The sequence below is a fragment of the Ursus americanus genome, chromosome 29 (assembly GCF_024610735.1).
Source record: "Ursus americanus isolate L20-20 chromosome 29, mUrsAme1.1.p, whole genome shotgun sequence".
NCBI classification, from domain to species: Eukaryota; Metazoa; Chordata; class Mammalia; order Carnivora; family Ursidae; genus Ursus; species Ursus americanus.
Genome location: NC_142155.1, coordinates 28,951,446 through 28,973,923, shown reverse-complemented (window position 1 = coordinate 28,973,923; position 22,478 = coordinate 28,951,446). Strand labels below are relative to the sequence as shown.

Below are 22,478 nucleotides of genomic sequence, written 5' to 3'. Positions count from 1 at the left end.
TCCTTTGGAAGGATTCCCACAGCAGGTATCCCATTGCCTGCACTTCCCGCTCCCCAGTCCCAGCTGCTGCTCCCCGGTGACGTCCACGGGAGGCCACAGGGCTGCCACCTCTGTGGCAGAGAAGTCTGAGTTGACGGCACGAAGGACGGAACCTAGACTTACAGGTTGACTGGATCTGCAACGACAAGCTTTGAAAGCTTCAGACTGGAGACGCTTTGCTTTTCCATTGATTTTTCTAGAAGCAAGAAAGGCAGCTGTGTGGAAGATGATGACTCATATACTTTTGCTGTACTACTTCGTGTTTCTTCTGCCCACAGAGTCCTGCAGGACGTTGTGCCAGGTAAGCAAAGGGAGGTGGGAGGAGGAACGGGTGGGAAAGCAAATGGAAATGAAAACCCATCGGTCAGGCGGCTTGTGTGCCCAAGCAGAGGCAGGAGGCAGTGGTCCCACCAGAAGACATTGCAACGACAGGTATCCAAAACCCATTCTTGCTAATAGCCTCAAACTATTTTCCTTTGATTTTTTCTGAGTTCCTCAGAGGCAATGAGGCTCAAATGATTTATGGTTCATAAACTCTTTTTATTTTCATATCCTCTGGCGGTGAAAGTTTTCATTGCTCATAACCAGAGGGGTGCTACTTCTGTAGAGGCACCTGAAAATGTGGGGGTGGCGAGGGCTATCTCGCAGTGACTGGGAGATACTTAATGGCATTTAGTGGGTGGGACCTAGGAATGGTTTGGCTCAATGAAGCATTGTCCCACCCAAAATGACATCTCTTTGAGAATCCTGAGAGTGAACACAATGGATGGGCTGGAAGGAGCCATGAGCCCCTCAGATAGTCAATGATCAATCAAGGTTTAACTGGGATGAAGTTTGTAGCGACATACTGGTTTTAAATTTTGTGGGGCAGTGAGCCCTATGATTCTCTCTAGAATATTTTCCCATAAGTTATTTTATTTTATTTTATTTTATTTTATTTTATTTTATTTTATTTTATTTTATTTATTTAAAGATTTTATTTGTTTATTTGACAGAGAGAGAGAGAGACAGCCAGCGGGAGAGGGAACACAAGCAGGGGGAGTGGGAGAGGAAGAAGCAGGCTCCCAGCAGGGAAGCCTGATGCGGGGTTCCATCCCAGAAGCCAGGATCACGCCCTGAGCCGAAGGCAGACGCTTAACGACTGAGCCACCCAGGCGCCCCCCCATAAGTCATTTTAATGTCTGTAACCGTTACTTACTTAAAATAAGGTGTGGAGGATCATTGAGATAGACAGATGGAGAGAGAGACGTAAAACTACTTTGATGTTCTTGGGAATAGTGTATTATTATTGGACTACAAGATCTGGAAGGGAGTTTTGAGATCAACTGGTGAAACTCCATCTCTTACATGAGGGAGAAACTGAGGCCCATGCTGTGGAATGTGATCTTCTTGAGGTTACATACCTATCCAGCCACAGGACCACCAAGGCAGGACCCCTGTTTCTTCAGATCCTGTTTCTTGTTCTTTCCATTGTATTATGTGCCTTCTTAGCAAAACCCTCCTTAGGAAAGAAAGACTTTGGAAATTCTTTGTAGGAGTTTCCAAATGATATTTACTTTACCTTTTAAGTAGTGTGCTACTGGCTGGGAGTTTTCTCCATGACTCCCCTTCTCCATAGCACTGAACTGCTTGCTGTCCTTGCTTCTGGGACAGGCTAAAGACTCCTTCAGAAAGACCTCTTCCAGAAGGCGTCTTGACCCCACAGCTTGGTTCTCTTTCCCCTCTTCATTTCCACATCCATATTTTCCCACAAGACAGAACTTGGAGAGCAGGCAGAGCCTGGGATGTTGGTTTTGTTTTCTTGGTTATTGGAGACCACTTCACGAACATTCCATCCTTTTCTTCTCAACTTACAAATTGCTGGATGCTGAGTTTCTGGGTGCTACCCCTCTCCTGACCTCTCTTCTCACTCGGGCAGCTTCTCAGGTTTAGCAGAATACAGGTTTCCAAAGGGTCTTTTTCATAGTATTCTGCTGAAGATCACAGATGTCTGAAGCTCAAAAGGTTCATATTAGAGGCTACCCTACAAGTGAAGCGACCAGGAGGAGTTGGGTATGCATGTGCTTTGGCAAGTTAATTGGGAAGAAGTGAATCAGGTCCTTCACTTAAGAAGGGAGAGTTTCCAGAATTCCTTGTAAATAGCACACCATGGTCTTCTGCGCACATATCTGATTAATACAATGTGACTTCATGGGAGTCTGTTTAATGGGCCAAGGCTTATCCAGAGTTGTTCACTTTGAAGTGCTTTATTGTGGTGTATTGGAGACCACGGCCCTCTCAGGATGGGTTGAGGGCATCATTTTCCCACACCCTACATCCTTCTCTGCTGTCTCCACTTGCATGTGGGCCGACTTGGTGGAAAGGACAGTGTCACAGGATTGAGAAGAGCTGAGTTCTAGACCCAGCTCTAAGAGGAACCCCCTGCGTGGCGTCAGGTAAGTCACCTCGCCTATCGAAGACTCACCTTCCTTACCTATAAAATAAGAAGGTCTTTCAAAATGCAAAAAATGCCATTTTATTATTCTTGTTGCGTCAAAAGCCTGTAAGTCTTCTGGGCATATAGCAAGGCTTGGATCTCTAGACTGTGAAACGAGGGGTCATTTTACATCAGTGCTTTGAAGGACATTGTATTTCACGAATCCTCAGTGATACCTTCTTCCCCTTGGACAGACCCTAAAATGCTCAAGTCAGATCCTCCATAAATTCTTATTGGTAGAGGAAATGGAAGATTTGGGCTTGTTTCTTGATAACATACAGAGAAACAATATTGTGAAGGAGAAAGGGACATGGACTCCACACGTTACTCACATAGCTAAGTCACTAGTGGTTTCCATCTTGGAATGGAACTTGGAGAATTGGACCATGGCTCATCCCAGCCACTAGAGAGCAAACTTCAAACTTCTGGCACAGAAACAGGAAATTTCAGTCTCTCTCTTTTTCATTCTCTATGCACACACACAAACATAACATGCATGCACATGTCAGTATACATATACATGTTAATATGTACATATACACACATACGTGTGAGACACAGAACTAGCTGCTCAGGGTGATAGGAAAGACACAATACACAATCCATGTTCTTAAGGAACATACAATTCACCTGAGGAGATAATATGTTAGAGAGTAAATAGCAGGGAGGTGAGTATATGTGTATGTGAAGCATTGAATGAGTGCTATGGTGGTGTAGATAATAAATCCTACAGGAGCCAGAGAGAGAAGGATGTGTCCTTCAGAGATGGATCAGGAAAGACTTCTTGACATTTGCTGCAACATGGACGGACTGGAGGAGATAATGCTAAGTGAAATAAGTCAAGCCGAGAAAGACAACTATCATATGGTTTCTCTCATCTATGGAACATAAGAACTAGGATGATCAGTAGGGGAAGAAAGGGATAAAGAAAGGGGGTGGTAATCAGAAGGGGGAATGACACATGAGAGACTATGGACTCTGAGAAACAAACTGAGGGCCTCGGAGGGGAGGGGGGTGGGGGAATGGGATAGACCGGTGATGGGTAGTAAGGAGGGCACGTATTGCATGGTGCACTGGGTGTTATAAGCAACTAATGAATCATCGAACTTTACATCAGAAACCAGGGATGTACTGTATGGTGACTAACATAATATAATAAAAAAATATTATTGTAATAAAAAAAAAGAAAGAAAAAAAAAAGGAAAGACTTCTTGGACGGGACAAACTTGAACTTTGTATGTAATAGATATTCGGATGTTCAGGAAGTCCCTATTCAGAGAGTAATAATGGGATCTCACTCTTAAATACTACTTGCAATATTCCAGGTGCCATTCTAAGTGTTTTCTGTAGGATGATCTCATTCATTCTTCTTTAAAGTGCTCTGAGGGATCACACAATTATAATACTCTCATTCTTTTTTTTTTTTTTTTTAAAGATTTTGTTTTATTTATTTGACAGAGACAGCCAGCGAGAGAGAGACAAGCAGGGGGAGTGGGAGAGGAAGAAGCAGGCTCCTAGCACAGGAGCCTGATGTGGGGCTCGATCCCACAACGCTGGGATCACGCCCTGAGCCAAAGGCAGACGCTTAACGACTGCGCCACCCAGGCGCCCCTATAATACTATCATTCTCACCCTACTTTACAGGTGAGGGGACTGAGGCCCAGAGAGATGAACTTTTCTAAGGTCTCAAGTGGTGGTTTTGGGATTTAAACTCAGGTGGTCTATTCTCGGAGTACATCCGTTGACCACAATGTGAGACTGCCTTTCAGTGAGGGCTCCAGTCTGATATGAATGAGTGGGATGGAGAAGGGTTTTTAATCAGGAGAGGTGGGAAGTGCTCATGATAGGGGGAAGCCAGATTTGGAGGGAGTTCCCTCAAAGAACAGGAATACAAAATTACAAATACTAAATTAAGGGAAAAGGAATGTCTACTTAAATCCAGGAAACTAATTAAATTTCAAATTTTACAACAAATTTAGAAATGCTAAAGAGTTTTACATTCAGCAATTACTCAGCATTATTAAGTAATAAACCCAGTAAAATCACAATATTTTTATTAGTAAACTGCCCACATCTTTTTCTGTGTATTTTTGGCTGCATACTTGCATGTCAATAATTTTATAATATTTTTTTCTATGGAGAAAATAGAGAGATTATTCAGTTTTTCCTCTATCATTGCTGATCAAATTTGTTTTTTATTATTGCTAGTTTAGAAAATTATCTTTCACCTTCTCATTTCATTATTAGTAATGTCATGTAAATATGTAAGACTTGTCAACTTTGGGGAAGCATCTAATAAGTTTCTTTCAACTATGAGCTGCAAGGTATCCAGAACACTTAGAATTTTCTCGTTCTGTGAGTAATTGTAAATACTATTTAAGAATTGTAAATACTCTAAAATGAATGCCATTATGTGTTGATGTCCAGATTGTAATATGGAAATGACTGCAAACTTCTTAAATATATCCTATTAAATTCAAACTAGATGGATCCCCAACTCAACTTATACTTGTCCAGATTCCATATATACCTACAGCCTCTCTAGTGCTATCCATTCAAAATGAGGGTGTTGGGAAGAGGGCAAGGCGGAGTGGCAAAAAATAGTCTGAACAGAAGATGGTTAAATTATTTTGCCTTTGAAAATTTAATTAGATATATGGTCGTGTGAACACATTGCTAGACCCTCTCTCAGTGCTTTGAAGGGACCCATTACAAGCAAGGGATTCCAAAGCTTAGCCTCCATTAACTTCCATGTAAGTCCACCTCTGCTCATGGTGTATTTCTTGGATAGAATGTTGGTCCTTCTTGCTGGAGAGGAAGGAGGGCTCCTGCTGAGTCACCGTCCAGACTGATGACAAAATGGAGCCATGGGGCCATACTTCATGGTCTTGGCTTTTTGGTGGCGTCCTGGTGTCAGAGCTGATTCACACGTGGCCATTAGTCTGTGACTAAAGTAGATCATTGGGCTGGCATCGCGACGATTAGTTTTCATGCGGATTTTTATTTTCCCTTTCTAGGTTGCCAACAAAAGCAAGGAGAAGATGCCTGCCAGGCCACATGGTACGTTGGCAGTGGTTAGTGATCAAATGGAAGTTTTGTTTATTTATTATAACAGAGAGCCACGCTCAGCCCTCTGTTGACGGCATGACAGACGGGACTCCTTGATGGCTCGCATTTGGACTCTTTCGTTTTCTCATATTAAATTATACCTTTGACCCCTGCTCCCCTCTTCTCCTTCCAGCACCCTCTGTGCCATCCTGGCCAGAGAGTTCTTTGCCATAAACTCTTTCGATTGAGCCAGCCCAGCCTGGAGCAGCGGCCAAAGCAGGTCTGCGAGAACTCATGGATGACCTAACTCATTACGAAGTTCTGGAGCTGGGAGCTTTCTCACAGAACATGGGGTGCAGTGGGTTCCATACCGTGTTCTGGGGAGCTGGAGGAGTTTGAGGGACCTGTGGGCTCTTCCTTGTCACTTCAACTGGGGAAGCTCCACTTTTATCTGTTTTATACGTTTGAGTTCTGGATAAGATTCTGTTGGAGACAATAGGTGTTTGTCACTGAAATAGATGACGATCACTGATCTGTTTCAATCTTCCTCCACTTTGCAAAGAAAATACATCTGATGTCCGCGGGGTTGATGTGTCCTCGTTGTGCTGACACCTTGGTGATTGGCCCACGCCGTGCAGAGCCCCGAGCTCGCCATCTGACGCTGATACCTTTTATTTCCGCAGATGTATGTGATGGTGTCTGTGTGGACAATTCCCACTGCAGCCAACCTTGCCCTCCAGACACTCAGGGAAATACGGGGTTTTTATGCAGGCAAAAGAAATGGCACAAGATCACGGAAACCTGCCGGACTCTTAATGCCTTCAACATCTTTGAGGTAATATCCTTTCTCTCACATGCAGAGGGAAGCCCCAAATGAGCAATGCATAGGCATGGTCAATAAGAGAGAGGGGGGGCACGAGGCAGGGTTGGTAGGTGAGTGCGTTTGTGCGTGAATACATAACACCTACGCGCTGTCTCTCTCTGCACAAGAACGGAGGTCCTCGCTTTGGGATCTGAAAGTTTGTGCCCTGGGCTCCCACATGCTTCATGATGCAAAGGGGCCTGATTCTCAGGTCAAAGCTAGAAGAGCTGTCGCAAATGATCGTGGCCTAGTTCTCCATCTTTGCTCTTAGCTCTTTACTGCAAAGCCTCGGTCCTCAATGTCCTCTTCTCTGACCAGCAGCACAGGCTGCCCTGAGAACTTCTAGGTATGCAGAGTTCAGGCCCCAGCCCAGACCTGTGGAATCTGAAGCTGTGGGCTGTCAAGACCCCCAGGTGATTGCTGGGCTCAGTAAAGCACGAGGAGCAGGCTCCTGAAGGGAAGGACTTCCTCATCACAAAAATGAACCTGTTTCCGTACATACTCAAGTTATGACACATTTGTAAAAATTCAATCTTGATAAATACAATCAGGCGAAATATTATTTCTTCTCTTTTTGTTTCTTTTGCTCCTCTTCTCGTAGGGGCTTCACCTTTCTGACATTCGGCTCCTGATTCCTTCAGAGGAGTCAATGCTTTAGCATTGGTCTGGGGAACATCCCCATTCGGTGATTTTGGGGGTGGCCACGGGGAGTGCCAGTGGATGCTAAACCTGAAGTCCCCGACCAGACCTCAAAACGCTGCCCCCCGCCCCCCAGCGTGTCTCCCAATGGGCCCACCCCTAATTTGAGGAATCTGGGCAAAGATACACACAGAGACCCACGCACCATATGTTTTAATACCTAAATGCTTGAAATTAAGTTTCCAGACTGCTAAGTAAAGTATGTCCTGCCGGTCTCCCATCAGATTCTATCCAGCTCCTCCAGGGTGGTGGGGAGCCAAGGTCACATGTTCATAACCCTGAAAACCGGTGTCCCTTTGTCACCCCTTGGGCCTAATGGTGAGCATACTGGTGGCACGGCCCATCCTTGGTAGCGTAGACTTAGGGAAGAGGCCCATGCAGGCCCCGGAAGTGGGCTTGGGGTTGCCGAGCGGGGACTCTGAGTGTCTAGATGCAGGGACATGAGCTCTGAGTAGGCATATCCTCTAGGCCCACAGTCCCTCTGTCTTGTGAAGGACCAGGCTAGAGGAGGCCACACATTAGTGTGCTCTAATGTAAGGGTTGGCCGTTTTGTTTTCGGTTTTTTTTTTTTCTGTAAAGGGCCAGATAGTTAATATTTTAGTCCCTGTGGGTCATAGGGTCTCTATTGCAAGTATTCAGCTCCGCCATGGTGGCGTGAAAGCAGCCATAGACAATACTTCAGTAATGAGCAGACTTGGTCCCAATAAAATTTATTTACAAAAACACAGGCAGCCAGTCAGGGGCCATGTTTGGCACCCCTGCTCTGAAGTGTGGGACCCAGAGCCTGAATCAGTAGGAGATACCGTTTATCACTATTTTCAGTCACTCTTTTTGTGTTAGTGTCAGTTGTTTCAGCCAAATCTAGTTCAGAATTTCTATGTTTAAAATACGCTTAGTAAAAATAAGCTTCAATGACACTAGAAATGTATCAGAGGCACAGGACATACATACGGTGTGTATCCACAGAAGGGGTCTGAATGCTAAAGATAACATGTGCTCTCTAGAGGGGGAGGGTTTAGGAGCCGGCAGCTGGCAACCTGGAACTTCGGTTTTCTGTTCATATACCTTGGTAATAGGGCAAGTTATTCCATAGCAAATGTGACTATGAAGATGTAAAATGGAAAAACATTTTGCAATGTACAATTGCATGACAAGGCTATCCTAAATTTTATCAAAGCTACTTTCACATTCAAAGCAAAAGTAACCTAACACAGACTTTCTTTTTGCCCTTTCTTAGACAAACTCATATTCGGTTCAACCATTCGGAGGCAATACAGTCATAAAAGAGTATGCCAAAGAGTCTGAGACCATCACAGACTTGCTGATGCAGAAGTGTCCGCAGGATCTGTCCTGCGTACTCAGGAACATTCGGCAGTCTCCCCGGAGCCCGGGGAACATTGCTGTCATTGTGCAGCTCTTACACAACATATCCACGGTACTGTGGACAGGTGTCGACGAGGTGAAGATGCAGGTGAGGGGTCTTGATTCCCTAGAATGATGTTTTGGTGGAAAGGAATGCAGGTTCGCTGGAGTATTCTGTGGGCTTTTTAGGGTCTTTCACATCGGTGTCTGTGATGCCTGGCATAGTAAACGCTCAGTAAATGTTCACCACAGAATAAACAAAGGAATGGAGAAAGTGAACACAGCCAATACGCGTTTAGAGACAGCACTTACGGGGTGCTGGATCTGACACGGGATTAAGCTTTCCCAATGTCTGTTTTGGCTACTGAAAATGCCTAGGAACCATTCTGGTTCCTGCAGAGAGAGACTTTTCCTACTTTTCCTTGTGAGTCAGAACAGGCGGCTAAAATGGAAAATAACTGAATGCAAAGAAAACAGCCATATGGGTGTGCTGCAGGAAGTGTGAAAGTGGACCTGGATTCACTTCTTTTATTTTCAATCTTTGAGGCAGAGGAGAAAAAGGAGGTTCAGCCTCTGGCATCAAATTTCGATTTGCCATGTTCCTGTCCAGGGTCCTGCACACCGTTGGGACTTCATAGGTGTTCCTTGCATGACGGACACTTGGAGCAGGGTAGGCAAGTGGCTGGCTTCACCAGGGTGTGAAGGGGAACCGATGATTCAGTGAGCTTGGGGAAGGCTGCCCACTGGCCTGCCTCACAGGGAGATGCTTCATACATGACACGAGGGCAATTCCTTCCTCTCTGTGTTCTCCAGCTCAAACTTCGGTGGCCTGTGTGTACCCCGGGGATCTCATCACAATGCCGATTCTGATTCACTAGGTCTGGGATGGGCCCTGAGATCCCATCCTTTGGAGTTCCTAGGGGATGCCTAGGTGGCTAGTTGGAGGACCACACTGTATAAAAGCGAATCTTGACTGTCCCGGCAGGTGCGGGGAGTGGCTCAGTACTAATGCTGGTTCTTCATTGGCAGAGTTATAGCACCATGGCCAACCACATTCTTAACAGCAGAAGCATCTCAAACTGGACCTTCATCCCTGAAAGAAACAGCAGCTGTGTCCTGCTACACTCGGTCAATTCCTTTGCAAGAAAGCTATTTATAAATAAGTATCCCATTGACATATCAGATGCCTTCATTCATACTACGGGCACCACCATATCCCAAGACAACGCTGGGAAGAATTTCACTTTTTCAATGAGAATTAACGACACAGGCAGTGAGATCACTGGACGGGTGCTCATCAGTAGAGATGAACTTCAGAAGATTCCTGCCCCTTCCCAGGCTGTCAGCATTGCATTTCCAACTCTCGGGGCCATCCTAGAAGCCAGTGTTTTGGAAAACGTCACCGTGAATGGGCTCGTCTTGTCTGTCATTTTGCCCAAGGAACTTAAAAGAATCTCACTGATTTTTGAAAAGATCAGCAAGTCAGAGGAGAGGAGGACACAGTGCGTTGGCTGGCACCCCCTGGAGAGCAGATGGGACCAGCAGGCCTGTCAAATGATTCAAGAAAACTCCCAGCAAGCTGTTTGCAAATGTAGGCCAAGCAAGTTGTTCACCTCCTTCTCTATTCTTACGTCACCCCACATCTTGGAGAGCCCGATCCTGACTCATGTCACGTACATAGGCCTGGGCATTTCGATTTGCAGCTTGATCCTTTGCTTGTCCATTGAGGCCTTGGTCTGGGGCCAAGTGACCAAGACAGAGATCTCGTACTTACGCCACGTGTGCGTCGCCAACATCGCGGCCACCTTGCTGATGGCTGACGTGTGGTTCATTGTGGCTTCCTTTCTTAGTGGTCCCATGACACACCACAACGCATGTGTGGCAGCCACATTTTTTGTTCATTTCTTTTACCTTTCTGTGTTTTTCTGGATGCTTGCCAAGGCACTCCTTATCCTCTATGGAATCCTGATTGTTTTCCATACACTGCCCAAGTCAGTCCTGGTGGCTGCTCTCTTTTCAGTCGGCTACGGGTGCCCTTTGCTCATTGCTGCCGTCACGGTTGCTGCCACTGAGCCCAGCAAAGGCTACCTACGGCCTGAGGCCTGCTGGCTCAACTGGGACATGACCAAGGCCCTCCTGGCCTTTGTGGTCCCAGCCCTGGCCATCGTGGTCGTAAACTTGATCACAGTCACACTGGTGATTGTCAAGACCCAGCGAGCCGCCATTGGCAGTTCCATGTTCCAGGAAGTGAGAGCCATCGTGAGAATCAGTAAGAACATTGCCATCCTCACACCGCTGCTGGGACTGACCTGGGGATTCGGGATCGCCACCGTCGTCGATGACAGCAACCTGGCCTTCCACATTATCTTCTCCTTGCTCAATGCCTTCCAGGTAAGTCTAGACGCTACTGACCCAGTACTAAGTGGGAGAACTCAGGAAGAAGTTTTGTTATCAGGAGCTTCTGCAATCGTATTTACAATAGATTTGGAGTAGTGTAGTGAGTCAGGAAATAAACTTAAATAAAATAAAAAGGTCTGGGTTCAAATCTTGACTCTCTCATTTACTAATGTGTAAGGTTCTCTTGGGATATTTGCTTAACGTTTCTGAGCCACATTTTTTTCACTTAAAAAAATGGGTATAGTACTGCCCACCTTATAGGGGTGTTAGGAAAATGAAATAAAACACTGAGTGGGAAGGCACCAAGTACCAAAATGGCTTAAAGATCATAGATAGCCCAACGGTAAGGCTGAGCTGCTCCTGTTTAGAAATTAAACATCACCGCTTCCCCCAAATCTAGGTACCTAACTAGTGGTATTAAAATGTGCACTTTTATTGTATTTCTTTCCATTTAGAATTTTTAGTTCCCATTGGAAACCATCTTATTTTAATGAGGCAAGTCATACAGAATGATATTAAAGATAAATAATTTCCCTTCTCTTCTCTCACCTCTATGAATTAAGCAATGTTCACAGGTTCATGGGTCTCCGTACCAAATTTTTATGCTTATATACAAATATATTTTGACATCATCTAGGGGTTAAAAATATATGTTATTACATACCTTACTTTTCCATTTAAAAATACATGGTAGCCTCTTACTAGGTTACTATGTATAAATATGTGTCTGTAATGGCTGTATAGTATTTCCTATTCAATAATTCCTTACCAAAAATTTTTTTCATTTTTTTCTTTCATTATATTGAATGCTAAATTTGTAGATAGGAACTAATTGATAAGAAAGCTTTTACTTTTCTAACGACCTTTAAAATAATCCTTTTTTCTGAATGTAGGCTTATTTGAAGAAAACTGTTTTACCTGATGGATAATAGAGATTTGAAGTCAAATAGTTTCTCCTTTATCTTTCAAAATTGAGGTATAAATGATTTTGTTTTACAATAAGCATTTTGATGCCTTGGCTTACAAGGTTAATAATAATAGGGGCACCTCATCTTTTGAATCTCTGTTTCTGTGCATTATTCTAGAAAACGTGAATTACATCCTACATTTATTTTATTTATTTTTAAAAATTTTATTTATTTATTTGTCAGAAATAGAGAGAGAGAGAGCACAAGCAAGGGGAGTGGCAGGCAGAGGAACAAGCAGACTCCCTGTGGAGCAAGGAGCCCGATGTGGGACTTGATCCCAGGACCCTGGGACCATAACCTGAACTGAAGGCAGACGCTTAACTGACTGAGCCACCCAGGCATCCCACATCCTACATTTTTTGTATAGCTTTTTACCCATGGTTATGCAGCTACCCATGTTTACCTATGGCTATGCAGCCAGTCACAGATAGGGCTGGGATAACCACCCAGTGGTCTTAAATTTCTGTTCAGCACACCCCATGGCTGTTTGTCAGAGCCCTGAAGGGGCTCACATATCTATTCCTCCGCATTTCCCTGCCTCGTCTCCCCGCAGCCATCTTGCCTGTGAGTTTTGCTCTGGACTAGGCTGTGAGCATTTGCATTTTGGTACCATGAGCTCCTTTATCTGTCATGACAGGATCAATTTATAATTTCAATTCAGTTTCTGCCTTGACTCCTGCCCAGGAAGGTGGAGCTCATCTAAATGCCGGTACTGATGGAGGTGAGAAGCTGAGAGCAGGGTGCAGGTGAAGGGTAGACACTGGGGCAGGCTGTAGGCACTGGTGTGCTGGAGCTGGTTTGTACTCGTCAAGAGAAATGACTTCTTATTTTCAGGAGTTTTGCAAACTGTCCTCATTAAAAATTAAATATGTAAACTTATAATTAAATAAAACAAAGATTTTGTGTAAGGACCTACAGCCTCAAAATACATTACTTCCTAATTATGTGAGGTTATTTGCACCTATTGTATCTGTACGGTGGAAACACTGTATAATGATGTGCCCCCTGCTTCCTAACTCCACGTTTGGTGATGCCGCGTTGCTCGATTTAAACTAGCCAGGGTGGGAGTACTTAACCAGGGAGACTGACAAGTGCTACAAATTAGGAGAGCTGGTTATTGCTATTTCCCAGAGTATCAGTGGACCAGGGCATCCTCGGGATGCCCAGTGTGGGAGGGAAGAAAGGACAGCCATCGATCTGCTGAGGTGGGGGACACAATCAAGTGAGAGGAAGGAAGCAGGACGAGCAGAGTCTCAGGATGAACCAAGATGAGGGGCAGCTGGTGCTGTTCGAGCAGACAGAAAAGAGAGTCCCCTGAACACATGGCGAGGTCCAGAAGATGTAGGAGAAATTCTCTTCTGGAGGTTTCCCGGCCCTAGCCCTGTGGGAGCACCCACATTGGTTTTAAAGCTCAACCACCCCCCTTGCTAGGGAACTGTCAGTATGTAGTCAGTTGCTGACTTGACTGCTCACTGTGTAACCCACAGCTCCTGGTCGGTATCCTCTCTCCTTTTTACTGAGAGTAACTGTGGGCTGGGTAAGGTTTGGGGATCCCCTCATAGCTGTTTTCATGGGAGAAAAGTAACTGTCTCAGTCCAGTTGGGCTGCTGCAACAGAAACACCATAGATTGGGTGGCTTATAAATAACAGAAATTTATTTCTCACGGTTCTGGGGGCTGGCAAGTCCAAGGTCAAGGCGCACAGAAATGCAGTGTTCGGAGAGAGCCCGCTTCCTGCCTCATAGATGGATAGCCATCTTCGTACTATAACGTCACATAGCAGGACGGCCAAGGCAGCTTTCTGGGGCCTCTTTTCTAAGGGCGCAAATCCCGTCCATGAGAGCCCCACCCTCGTGACCTAATTTCCTCCCAAAGTCATGCCTCCAAATACCTTCATATTGGGTGCTAGGATTTAACAGACACATTTTGGTGGGGGGATATGAACATTCCTTCCCTAACAATAAAGTGTATATTTTAAAATTTGGGAGAACACCTTGAGATTTATCTGTTCAAATTGTGCTTTATCTACTAAAAGAAATGCAAAGAAGCTGCCACCAGGGAATTTTTTATCAATCAGATACTAAACCCTTGATTAATAATTTATTCAAATTTTCTGAATGATATTTTGCGTAACTTTTCCCAAGGTGGGACCAATGAAAAGTGGAGTATTTCCCTGTTACGTATTTGTGACTGTACAAATGCACGTTGCATAATAAAACCATTAAACACACAGATCTAGACACAGGTACGCACATGAATAAATAGACAAAGTCGCCATATTTATTGAGTATTTTGTGTTGGGCATTATGCCAAGTGTTGCAGATAGGAATATACTTAGTTTAACCTCGAGAAATTGGAAATCTTATAAGGAGAGAAATTCCTCTTTGTCCTTTAGCCAGAAGGATGTATTTTTTAGAGGAAACAGGCTAACGTCACGGTTTCTAGATATTTAAAAAATTTAATTCCTAGGCAAAAATTCATGGAGATTCTGATTTAAAATGTATTCCTAGTATTGAAACCAGGCCTGGATGTTTTTGTCCCACGTATCTTTATACAAATGACGCTTTGTAACCTAATGGGCCATGCCATCTGTGACATTTTCTTGGTAGGCACAGTGACAGATTTCAGTAGTTATCTTGTAGGCTGAGAGTGTCACACAGAAAAGCAATTTCGCCAAGCTTTGGAGTGCTTGCTGGCCTGGCTGAATGGATAGGTACATCTAGTATGTTTGGGGAAAGGATGAGCTTCATGGCCAGCCCCAGTCCCTGTGAGATCCTCCACCTCTCAGGTAAGCTTTTTTTTACACACAGAGGTAGCAGTGGGGATGGTATTGCTCTTGCTGGGGTCCACCGGCTTGCAACCTCTTTGTGACGCCATTCATATTAAATCCATGTGTCTTCATAGACCTCTGCCTGGGTAAGCGTTCACATTCGATTATGAAATCGAAGCAGCTTAACAAGGGAATGCCTTGTTAACCAAAGGTCATTATCTCGTTCCCTTCTCAGGTGAGCCGGGAAGAGCAGCCACACCTTCAGGAGAAACTGTCTAATGCGTGCTGCTATCTCGCACATGTTGAAAATTGAATCTCTTGAGTTTCTTTCTCCTTGTCTGAAAATGGGACGAATACTTTTCCTTCCTTCTTCCAGGGTGGTTTTGGGCCAGCTCACACGGACTGTTCCTATGGAGGAACTGCTTCCCTTTGACTTTAATGGGGTCTGTCTTTGTACGGCTGGTAAGGGATCTGGGAGCGAAGGCATTCCCGCCATGTCCTCCTATTTGGAGCGTCAGTTTCTGAGCACACATTATGTGCTGAGAAGCTCAATCTGTTTTGTGTCTTAGTCTTCTGAGGGCCCATGCACTTGATTTTTCTTTGCAAGGTTTGGAGCAATCTTGGATTGCGGATGGAGGAAGGAGGTAGAGAGTGTTAACAGAAGCTGAGCATAGCCGCTTTTGATTTTTTCCTGTGGAAGTTTCTTTCATTACAGTTTGTGCAAGGACTGCAAGGCTGCTTGCTGTCCATGGTAACATCTTCTGTGACTCTTACTCCGAGTATTATATTCCGGTGAGATAAACATTTTGGTGAGCTCCTGATAAATGCAAAACACTTTTATTTTGCCCAATTTAAAAAGAAAGTCTCATAATCTGGTATGAATCACGGACCTTGGTCTGTTTGATTTACTGAGGTATCCCAAGCATCTAGAACAGAGGCTGGGACATGGAAGACGCGCAATCAATATTCGTCGAATGGATGAATCTAGGTGTTGTGACCTTCAGAGAGTCAAAGATTTAATAAATCGTTTTTATTTTAGGTGGGTTTTTTGGTTTGTTTTTTTACCACAATAGGAACTGATGAGTACTGGTATTTAAAATGGCTCTTTTCTGTCTTTCTCAGGGCTTCTTCATCTTGGTGTTTGGAACAATCCTGGACCCAAAGGTATCATAAATAATGATAATTTTTCTTCTTCTTCTTCTTCCTCTCCTTCTTCTTCCCCTTCCTCCCCTTCTCCCTCCCCTTCTTCCTCCCCTTCTTCTTCTTCTTCTTCATCTTCTTCCTCTCCTTCATCTTCTCCTTATTCCTCTCCTTCTTCTTCTCCTTCTTCTCCTTTCTCTTCCCCTCCTCCTCCTCCTCCTCCTCTTCCTCTTCTTCTTCTTCTTCTTCCTCTTCTTCTTCTTCCTCCTCCTCCTCCTCCTCCAGCCCCTCCTCCTCCTTCTCCTTCCTCTTCCCCTTCTCCTTCCTCCCCATCTTTTTCTTCATCTTCTTCCTCTCCTTCTTCTTCCTCTTCCTCTCCTTCTCCCTCCCCTTCTTCCTCTCTTCATCCTCTCCTTCCTTTTCTTCCTCTCCTTCTTCTTCTCCTCCTCCTCCTCCCCCCCTCCTCCTCCTCCTCCTTCTTCTTCTCCTTCTTCTTCTTCTTCTTCTTCTTCTTCTTCTTCTTCTTCTTCTTCTTCTTCCACTTCTCCTCCTCCTCCCTTTTTTCCTTTTCCTGCATGATCAGTACTTGGCCCTGAAATCCTCGCTTGTAAAGACCACTTACTGAGCATCCTCTACCTCAATCATTTGCACAGACACTTGCACAAGACATCATTCTTCTTTATGATGCAAGTAAAATCTACCATCTGGCAAACTCCTACGGAGCTAAGCATTTTATGTACATTAGCTCTAGTCCTTAAAACAATCTTGGGTATTCTTACTTTCAGTTGTATGGAGGTGGACACCAAGGCTCGGAGTGATTAACCCGGCCCATGAGCTCTACAGAAACCCACTCTTAACAAGTTGCAGCAGAAAGAGGATTTATTAAATCTCACAAGATCATCTTTGGGAAGGTCTCTCCGGCTTGTAGGCAGGGAGGGGACACGCTAGGAACAATTCCCAATCCAGAGCACAGAACTAGACAGCAGTGCTCCTCCCCACTTCCCCGGGCACAGAGAGCACAGCTCACCAGGCCAATGTCAGGCAGCAGATGCTAAACTACAGTTGCCGGTCCTGTTGTCTTGGAGGTCACCCCTGGCCAGCCTGTTGGGGATCCACCGGCACCTGCTTCTTTGCAGTCTGATTGGCTGAGTCCGGGTCACATGGCTGCATCTCTGCCCCAAGGAAGGTGGGGACAGTGAGTTCCACCTTAAAGAGCAGTAGACTCGGGGAAGGGAATTTTCCAAATACAGAGGAGTGTGTGTCAGTGGTGAGTGGTGAAAACAGATAAAAACTAAACAAATGAATAAAATATCAAACGTTTACTCAGGCTTCTAAGATCGCCCTCTTTCCTTTGTAGGACACTGCCTCTTAGAGTGAGCAAACTAAGCAACTCTCTCAAACATAGATGCAGGGGCCCCTGGGTAGCGCAGTCATTAAGCATCTGCCTTCGGCTCAGGGCGTGATCCCAGCGTTCCGGGATCGAGCCCCACATCAGGCTCCTCCACTAAGAGCCTGCTTCTTCCTCTCCCCCTGCTTGTGTTCCCTCTCTCGCTGGCTGGCTGTCTCTCTGTCAAATAAATAAATAAAATCTTAAAAAAAAAAACATAGATGCAAACACCTTCACTGCAGGGTTGATTTTTAATTAATCAATTAACTCTATTATTAAGATAATAGCTGAGGTTTATGAAAGAGGCATTTCACCCTGGTCCTTCATTTTGTCATGAGACTATCATATCGACCTAATAAAAATTATTTAGAGGTGGTGGAGTGTTAGTGTTTCAGTCTTTCTATCTCTGTGTACTAACTTCATGCCATTAGGGGAGTTCCTTAATTCTCAGGAGCGCAGATCCCCCAAACAGAATGCAGAGATAATGATGATTTTCCTGCCTCTTCTGCTAGATCCTGGTAAAGAACAAATGTGATTTTGCAAGTGAAAAAACACAGAAAGCATTTAAGGTAGTACACAGTTGTATACCATATGATTATTTTTCTTATTAGTCATAATGCCACCACTAGTATTTATTGTCAAAGCATCATCAGCAGGATTGTTACTTATTAATTTACCAGGTGTCGTGAGATGTGCAAAGAGCTCTAAGACATGGAACTTTCTATCAAGATCAAAACCTCTTACATTTAACATTATATTGTAAAAGGTCAAGACTCAAAGATGTCACAGGACCATACATGATTAATTGTCATAAAGTTGTTTATGCCAGGAATCCTCACTTTTTTTTTTATTAGGATTAGTAAAAAGCAGTGAGCATATGTCCCCAGATGGGTTTATTATCAATTTACAAAGTATGCATTTTGCATGTTATGAACATAACATTTAAAAGGGTGAGAAAAAAAGAGATGTAAATAGAAACTCCAGGTTGTTTCCCCATATCCCCATGGACCCTTGAGTACACAGCCCCCAAACCCCAGGGAGTGCTTCTTCCCCTTTGGATCCATGTGTGACAAAGAATACCGCATTTCCTGGGAAGTGTGAAGTCACTCTGAGCTGGAGCAGTTTGGTACCCATTAACTGTGAAGACAGAACTACAAGGCCTCGGGAGGTGAATAACGTTTTACGAAGTGGAAGGGAAGATGGAATAGAAATAAGACAGTGCCTGCCTTCCTCAGGAGAGATGTAGGGAAAATGACAGGCTGGTTTGGAGTCTGGGGACATGACGTGAAGTCTCAGTTCTTCTCAGCAGTCAACTGATTTTGGGTGTCACCTCACCTCCTGTTCTTAATGTCCTTCGTTGTAAAATGGAAATAATAGTTTCTATTTTACGGGATTATTTCTTGAATAAAATGAGGTGACAGGCATGAAAAATATGTGAATATAAAACAAAATATAATTTCAGAAACAAAATATATTCGATACATTAATAAATTAGTTAATATAGGGGTGCCTGGGTGGCTCAGTCGGTTAAGCATCTGCCTTTGGCTCAGGTCATGATCCCAGGGTCCTGGGACCAAGCTCCATGTCGGGCTCCCTGCTCAGCGGGAAGCCTGCTTCTTCCTCTGCCGCCCTCTCCCCCTGCTTGTACTCTCTCTGTCTGTCTGTCAAATAAATAAATAAAATCTTTTAAAAATTACTTAATATATAAATATGCCATATTAGCATTATATTATGTTAATTTATATTATTATATATCATGTTATTATATATACATCATACATTACTTATATTATTTAATACATAAACATGCTTCATTAGTATATTATATTAATTTCTATTATTATATATTACATTAGCATTAATATACCACATATAATCATATATATTATTTAATATGTATTAAATATATTTACATTTCATATTTATGTTAAATCTATTTAATATATATTTAAAAAACAAAATATAATTGTTATTTATTATTCTTATTTTCTTCATTCCATGGGCTTTTGCTATGTTGCATAGGATTCTTCTTTTTTTTTTAACTATGGATTGGCCTCTAGACAGGGTTGTTTTCTCTTTTAAAAATTTTATTTATTTATGAAAGAGAGAGAGCACGAGCAGGGCAGAGGGAGAAGCAGGCTCCCCACTGTGCAGGGAGCTCAACACGGGGCTCCATCCCAGGACCCTGGGATCATGACCTGAGCCTAAGGCAGATGCTTAACCTACTGAGCCACCCAGGTGCCCCTAGAAAGGGGGATTCAAATAACAGACCAGCTTTGGGAAATGTCCGACTATTCAAGCGCTCCAAAAACCTACTCCCAAAGTGAAATCAAAGTTTCCTCCAGCTTGCGGCAAACTGTATTTCTTAGCCACGGGGTTCACGGGTCAGTCCTCTGAATAGAAGTCTCCGGTTCCAGCCTCATCTTCTTGCATCTCTCCCTTTCCCCACTTTTTCCTGAAGCACTTCTCCCAGTTACCGACCCCGCCTCATCCCACCGCCAGGGCCTGGCTGGTAACACACTCTCTCATCTCACCAGAGTGTTTGCCCGGCCTCAGCACCTGGGTTGACTTCTCACAATCTTTTAATTCTCAACTCCTTTTGTTCTCTATCCAGATAAGAGAAGCTTTAAAGAGTCGAGTAACTTCTGCAAAATGGATCTCCAGAATATCTGCGGTAAAGCCTTCATACTCATTATTGCATGTGGAGTGTTGCGAAAATGCTCTGTGGTATGGGTGGTTCAGAAGTGCCCCGTGAGCACCTCTCCCAGCTGCTCAGATTGTTTCTAGAATAGTGGCGCCACATCCAAAGAGAGGAAAGCAGACTTATAGGCATTTAGAGGAGAGTGGCCAGGCGGGGGGTGGGGGGCAACCCTCAACCCAGGCAGCAGGAGAGCAAGCCGGTGCTGAAGCGGAGGAATGAGAGAAGAGAAAAATCCCAGCTTCCTGTGACAGCCTGCTCGTTCTCTCTGACTCTAGTCGGCTGAACCCCATACAAAGTGTGGAAGTCCAGGGAAGCAAATTCGGACGCAGAGCTTGATTTTCAAGAGGGGCTGGCTGCCATGGTTACTGGAGTTGTAAGGAAGGCCGGGGCGGCTCTGCATGTTGTAGGGAAGCCTCTACCGTCTGGTAACACACACGCCTTTCCTTGACCTTCACTTCCACGGGGCACAAATCATGTATTCTCACGCCAAGGCACCTTCTGAGGGAAACACGGGAAAACGGTTGGCAGCAAAAGAGACATCAGGGTTGGCCCAGGGCTCATTCCCAATCACAAGAGAAGAGGCAGTCTAGAGTTTCCCACGCCAGCTTTGGATGGGATCCATACCCACGGTAGGGGCGGCACCCCGTGACCTTGAGTGGCAGCACTGCCCCCCCATATCCCTTGCCTTTCTAGTCTCTCTCCTTTGATTTTCTTAGCCCCCCCCCCCAACCTTCCCTCCTTTCTCTTCCCTTTATTTTCCTACCTCTTTTGCTGTTCCTCCTACCCAAACTTGGTCCTTGGTCTCTAAACCTGGGGGATTATTGATCTCTCCATATCCTTTCCAGCTGAAATTTTAAAAAGCTATGTTTTATTGAGAATAAACATCCATAATTATTTAAAGCAGCGGATCTCAACCTTAGCCAAAGATTGCAGACAATTAGGAAGCTTCCCTACATGTTGCCTGAGTCCCGCCCTGGGGAGTCTCATTGGATGGGTCTGCGGTGGGTCTGGGAATTTTACAAGCTCCCCCAGGTGGTTGTAATGCTGGGACCCTCTCATCCACGCTTTCCTGAAGTACCTAGCATTGTACGTATTTGCTCTAACCAGCCCGCCTGGCGGACCCCCCGCCCCAGCTCACTGGTCTGCCTGGTGCTCTCAGGAGGGGCCGGGCTCTTGCGAACCCTTCCAATCTGGCACCGATCCTTTCTGAGACCGTTTCGGTACCAATCCATCCAGCCACACAGAGGTATTCCGCCCTTCAGTGCCATCCAGAAATAGTCATTTGGCCCACTTCCCTTTGTGTTTTTACGTAAAAGAAAAGTCAGGATTATACCCAGAACTTTATTATCAGTTTGTTGGTTGTTGGAGTCTGTGGTTTTCCACACCAACTGCACCTTAGAAACACCGAGAGAACTTTTAAGAAATACCACGTACACCCAAGAAAATTAAACCAGAAACTCTTGGGGGTAGGGCCTGTCACTTTTTTTTTTTTTTTTTTTTTTTTAACTCCCCAGCGATTCTGATGAGCTGCCAGGGCTATGGACCATGGTCTAGGAACCCGGTGAATTTATGCTAACTTCTTGCAACCCTTCCTCTGCCCACTAACTGTAGGCTGCTGCAAGTCAGTTTTCTCAGCCCTCCTCAGAGGAAGTAGGCTTATTGTCGGCCTTCTCTGCTGCCTTGTAGACCTCTGCTCCTTGGGTAGCAACCTCCCACAGGCCAGACTGAACTCTGTCCCCTCGTAGGTAGTAACTGCCTGTGAGGTGTCAGTCCCCGCTCCCCATGCCCAGGATACGAAATGTGCGCGTCTGTGTTCTTTTTATATCCAGTGTGGTGCGTTAGTCTGTGTGGTCATTCTACCGGCCAGTTAATGCATTACTTGTCCTAAACAACGTTTCCCTAAGACACGAGGCTATTTTAGACTCACGTACATTATAAAAGGATGACTGTACCATGGAAGGTTCCAGCACGCCAGCTGAGAAGAGCTATTTGAGGTCTAGGAGGCATTCTAGTGTTGCTCTGTCTCTCCAGGCCACTCACCTGCCTCCTCCCGCCTCCCTCCCACACGAAAGACCCCTCAGGAGAGGGAGCCAGGCGAGTGCCATGGAGAAGCTCTCACACCGGCCTGTTCCTATGTTGTCAGCGGTGCTAATATAAAGAAGAAGGGGTTGGAGTGAAAGGATAAAATCAATTGCTACAGGTTGCCACTCTCTCTGTGCTTGGAATAATTGTGATAATTGCAAATAGACTAATAATGATTAAGTGCAGTTTTACTTTTGTTGTCAACAGAACGTTTCTACTGATTTCTCTTGTCACCCCACCAAAGGGCCAAGCTAACAAACCCGGTCAGACCCCTAACTTGGGAGGTGAGTGCGAAGGAAGGGGGTTCTCAAAGACATGCCATCTATATGACATTTCTTTTAAAAACGTCGCAGAGGGAGTTGTTGTAATTAAGAATGATTTCTTTCTTGGTTGAAAGGATTCTTATACAAGCCATTCTCATCTAGGTATGGTTAGAGTTATGTCCATGCTTCTATTGGTTGCACTACTGAAACTTTTGTTGGTTTTGTAAAACAATGAGGCATATCTGAGAGTGGTTGTAAGTTAGCCTGAGTGTAGTTCGGGCAGAG

At 44.6% G+C, this 22,478-nt stretch overlaps 1 protein-coding gene across 1 annotated transcript; it reads left to right on the top strand.

The window, feature by feature from the left end:
• The first annotated feature begins 265 nt into the window (after positions 1–265).
• Positions 266–21,534, top strand: LOC123797006 (putative adhesion G protein-coupled receptor F2P). The gene is made up of 8 exons (XM_045804661.2): positions 266–340; positions 5,533–5,575; positions 6,247–6,398; positions 8,362–8,595; positions 9,516–10,877; positions 15,743–15,784; positions 19,762–19,821; positions 21,460–21,534. The coding sequence occupies exons 1-8, from the start codon at positions 266–268 to the stop codon at positions 21,532–21,534; spliced, it is 2,043 nt and encodes a 680-aa protein (XP_045660617.2).
• The last annotated feature ends 944 nt before the right edge of the window (positions 21,535–22,478 follow it).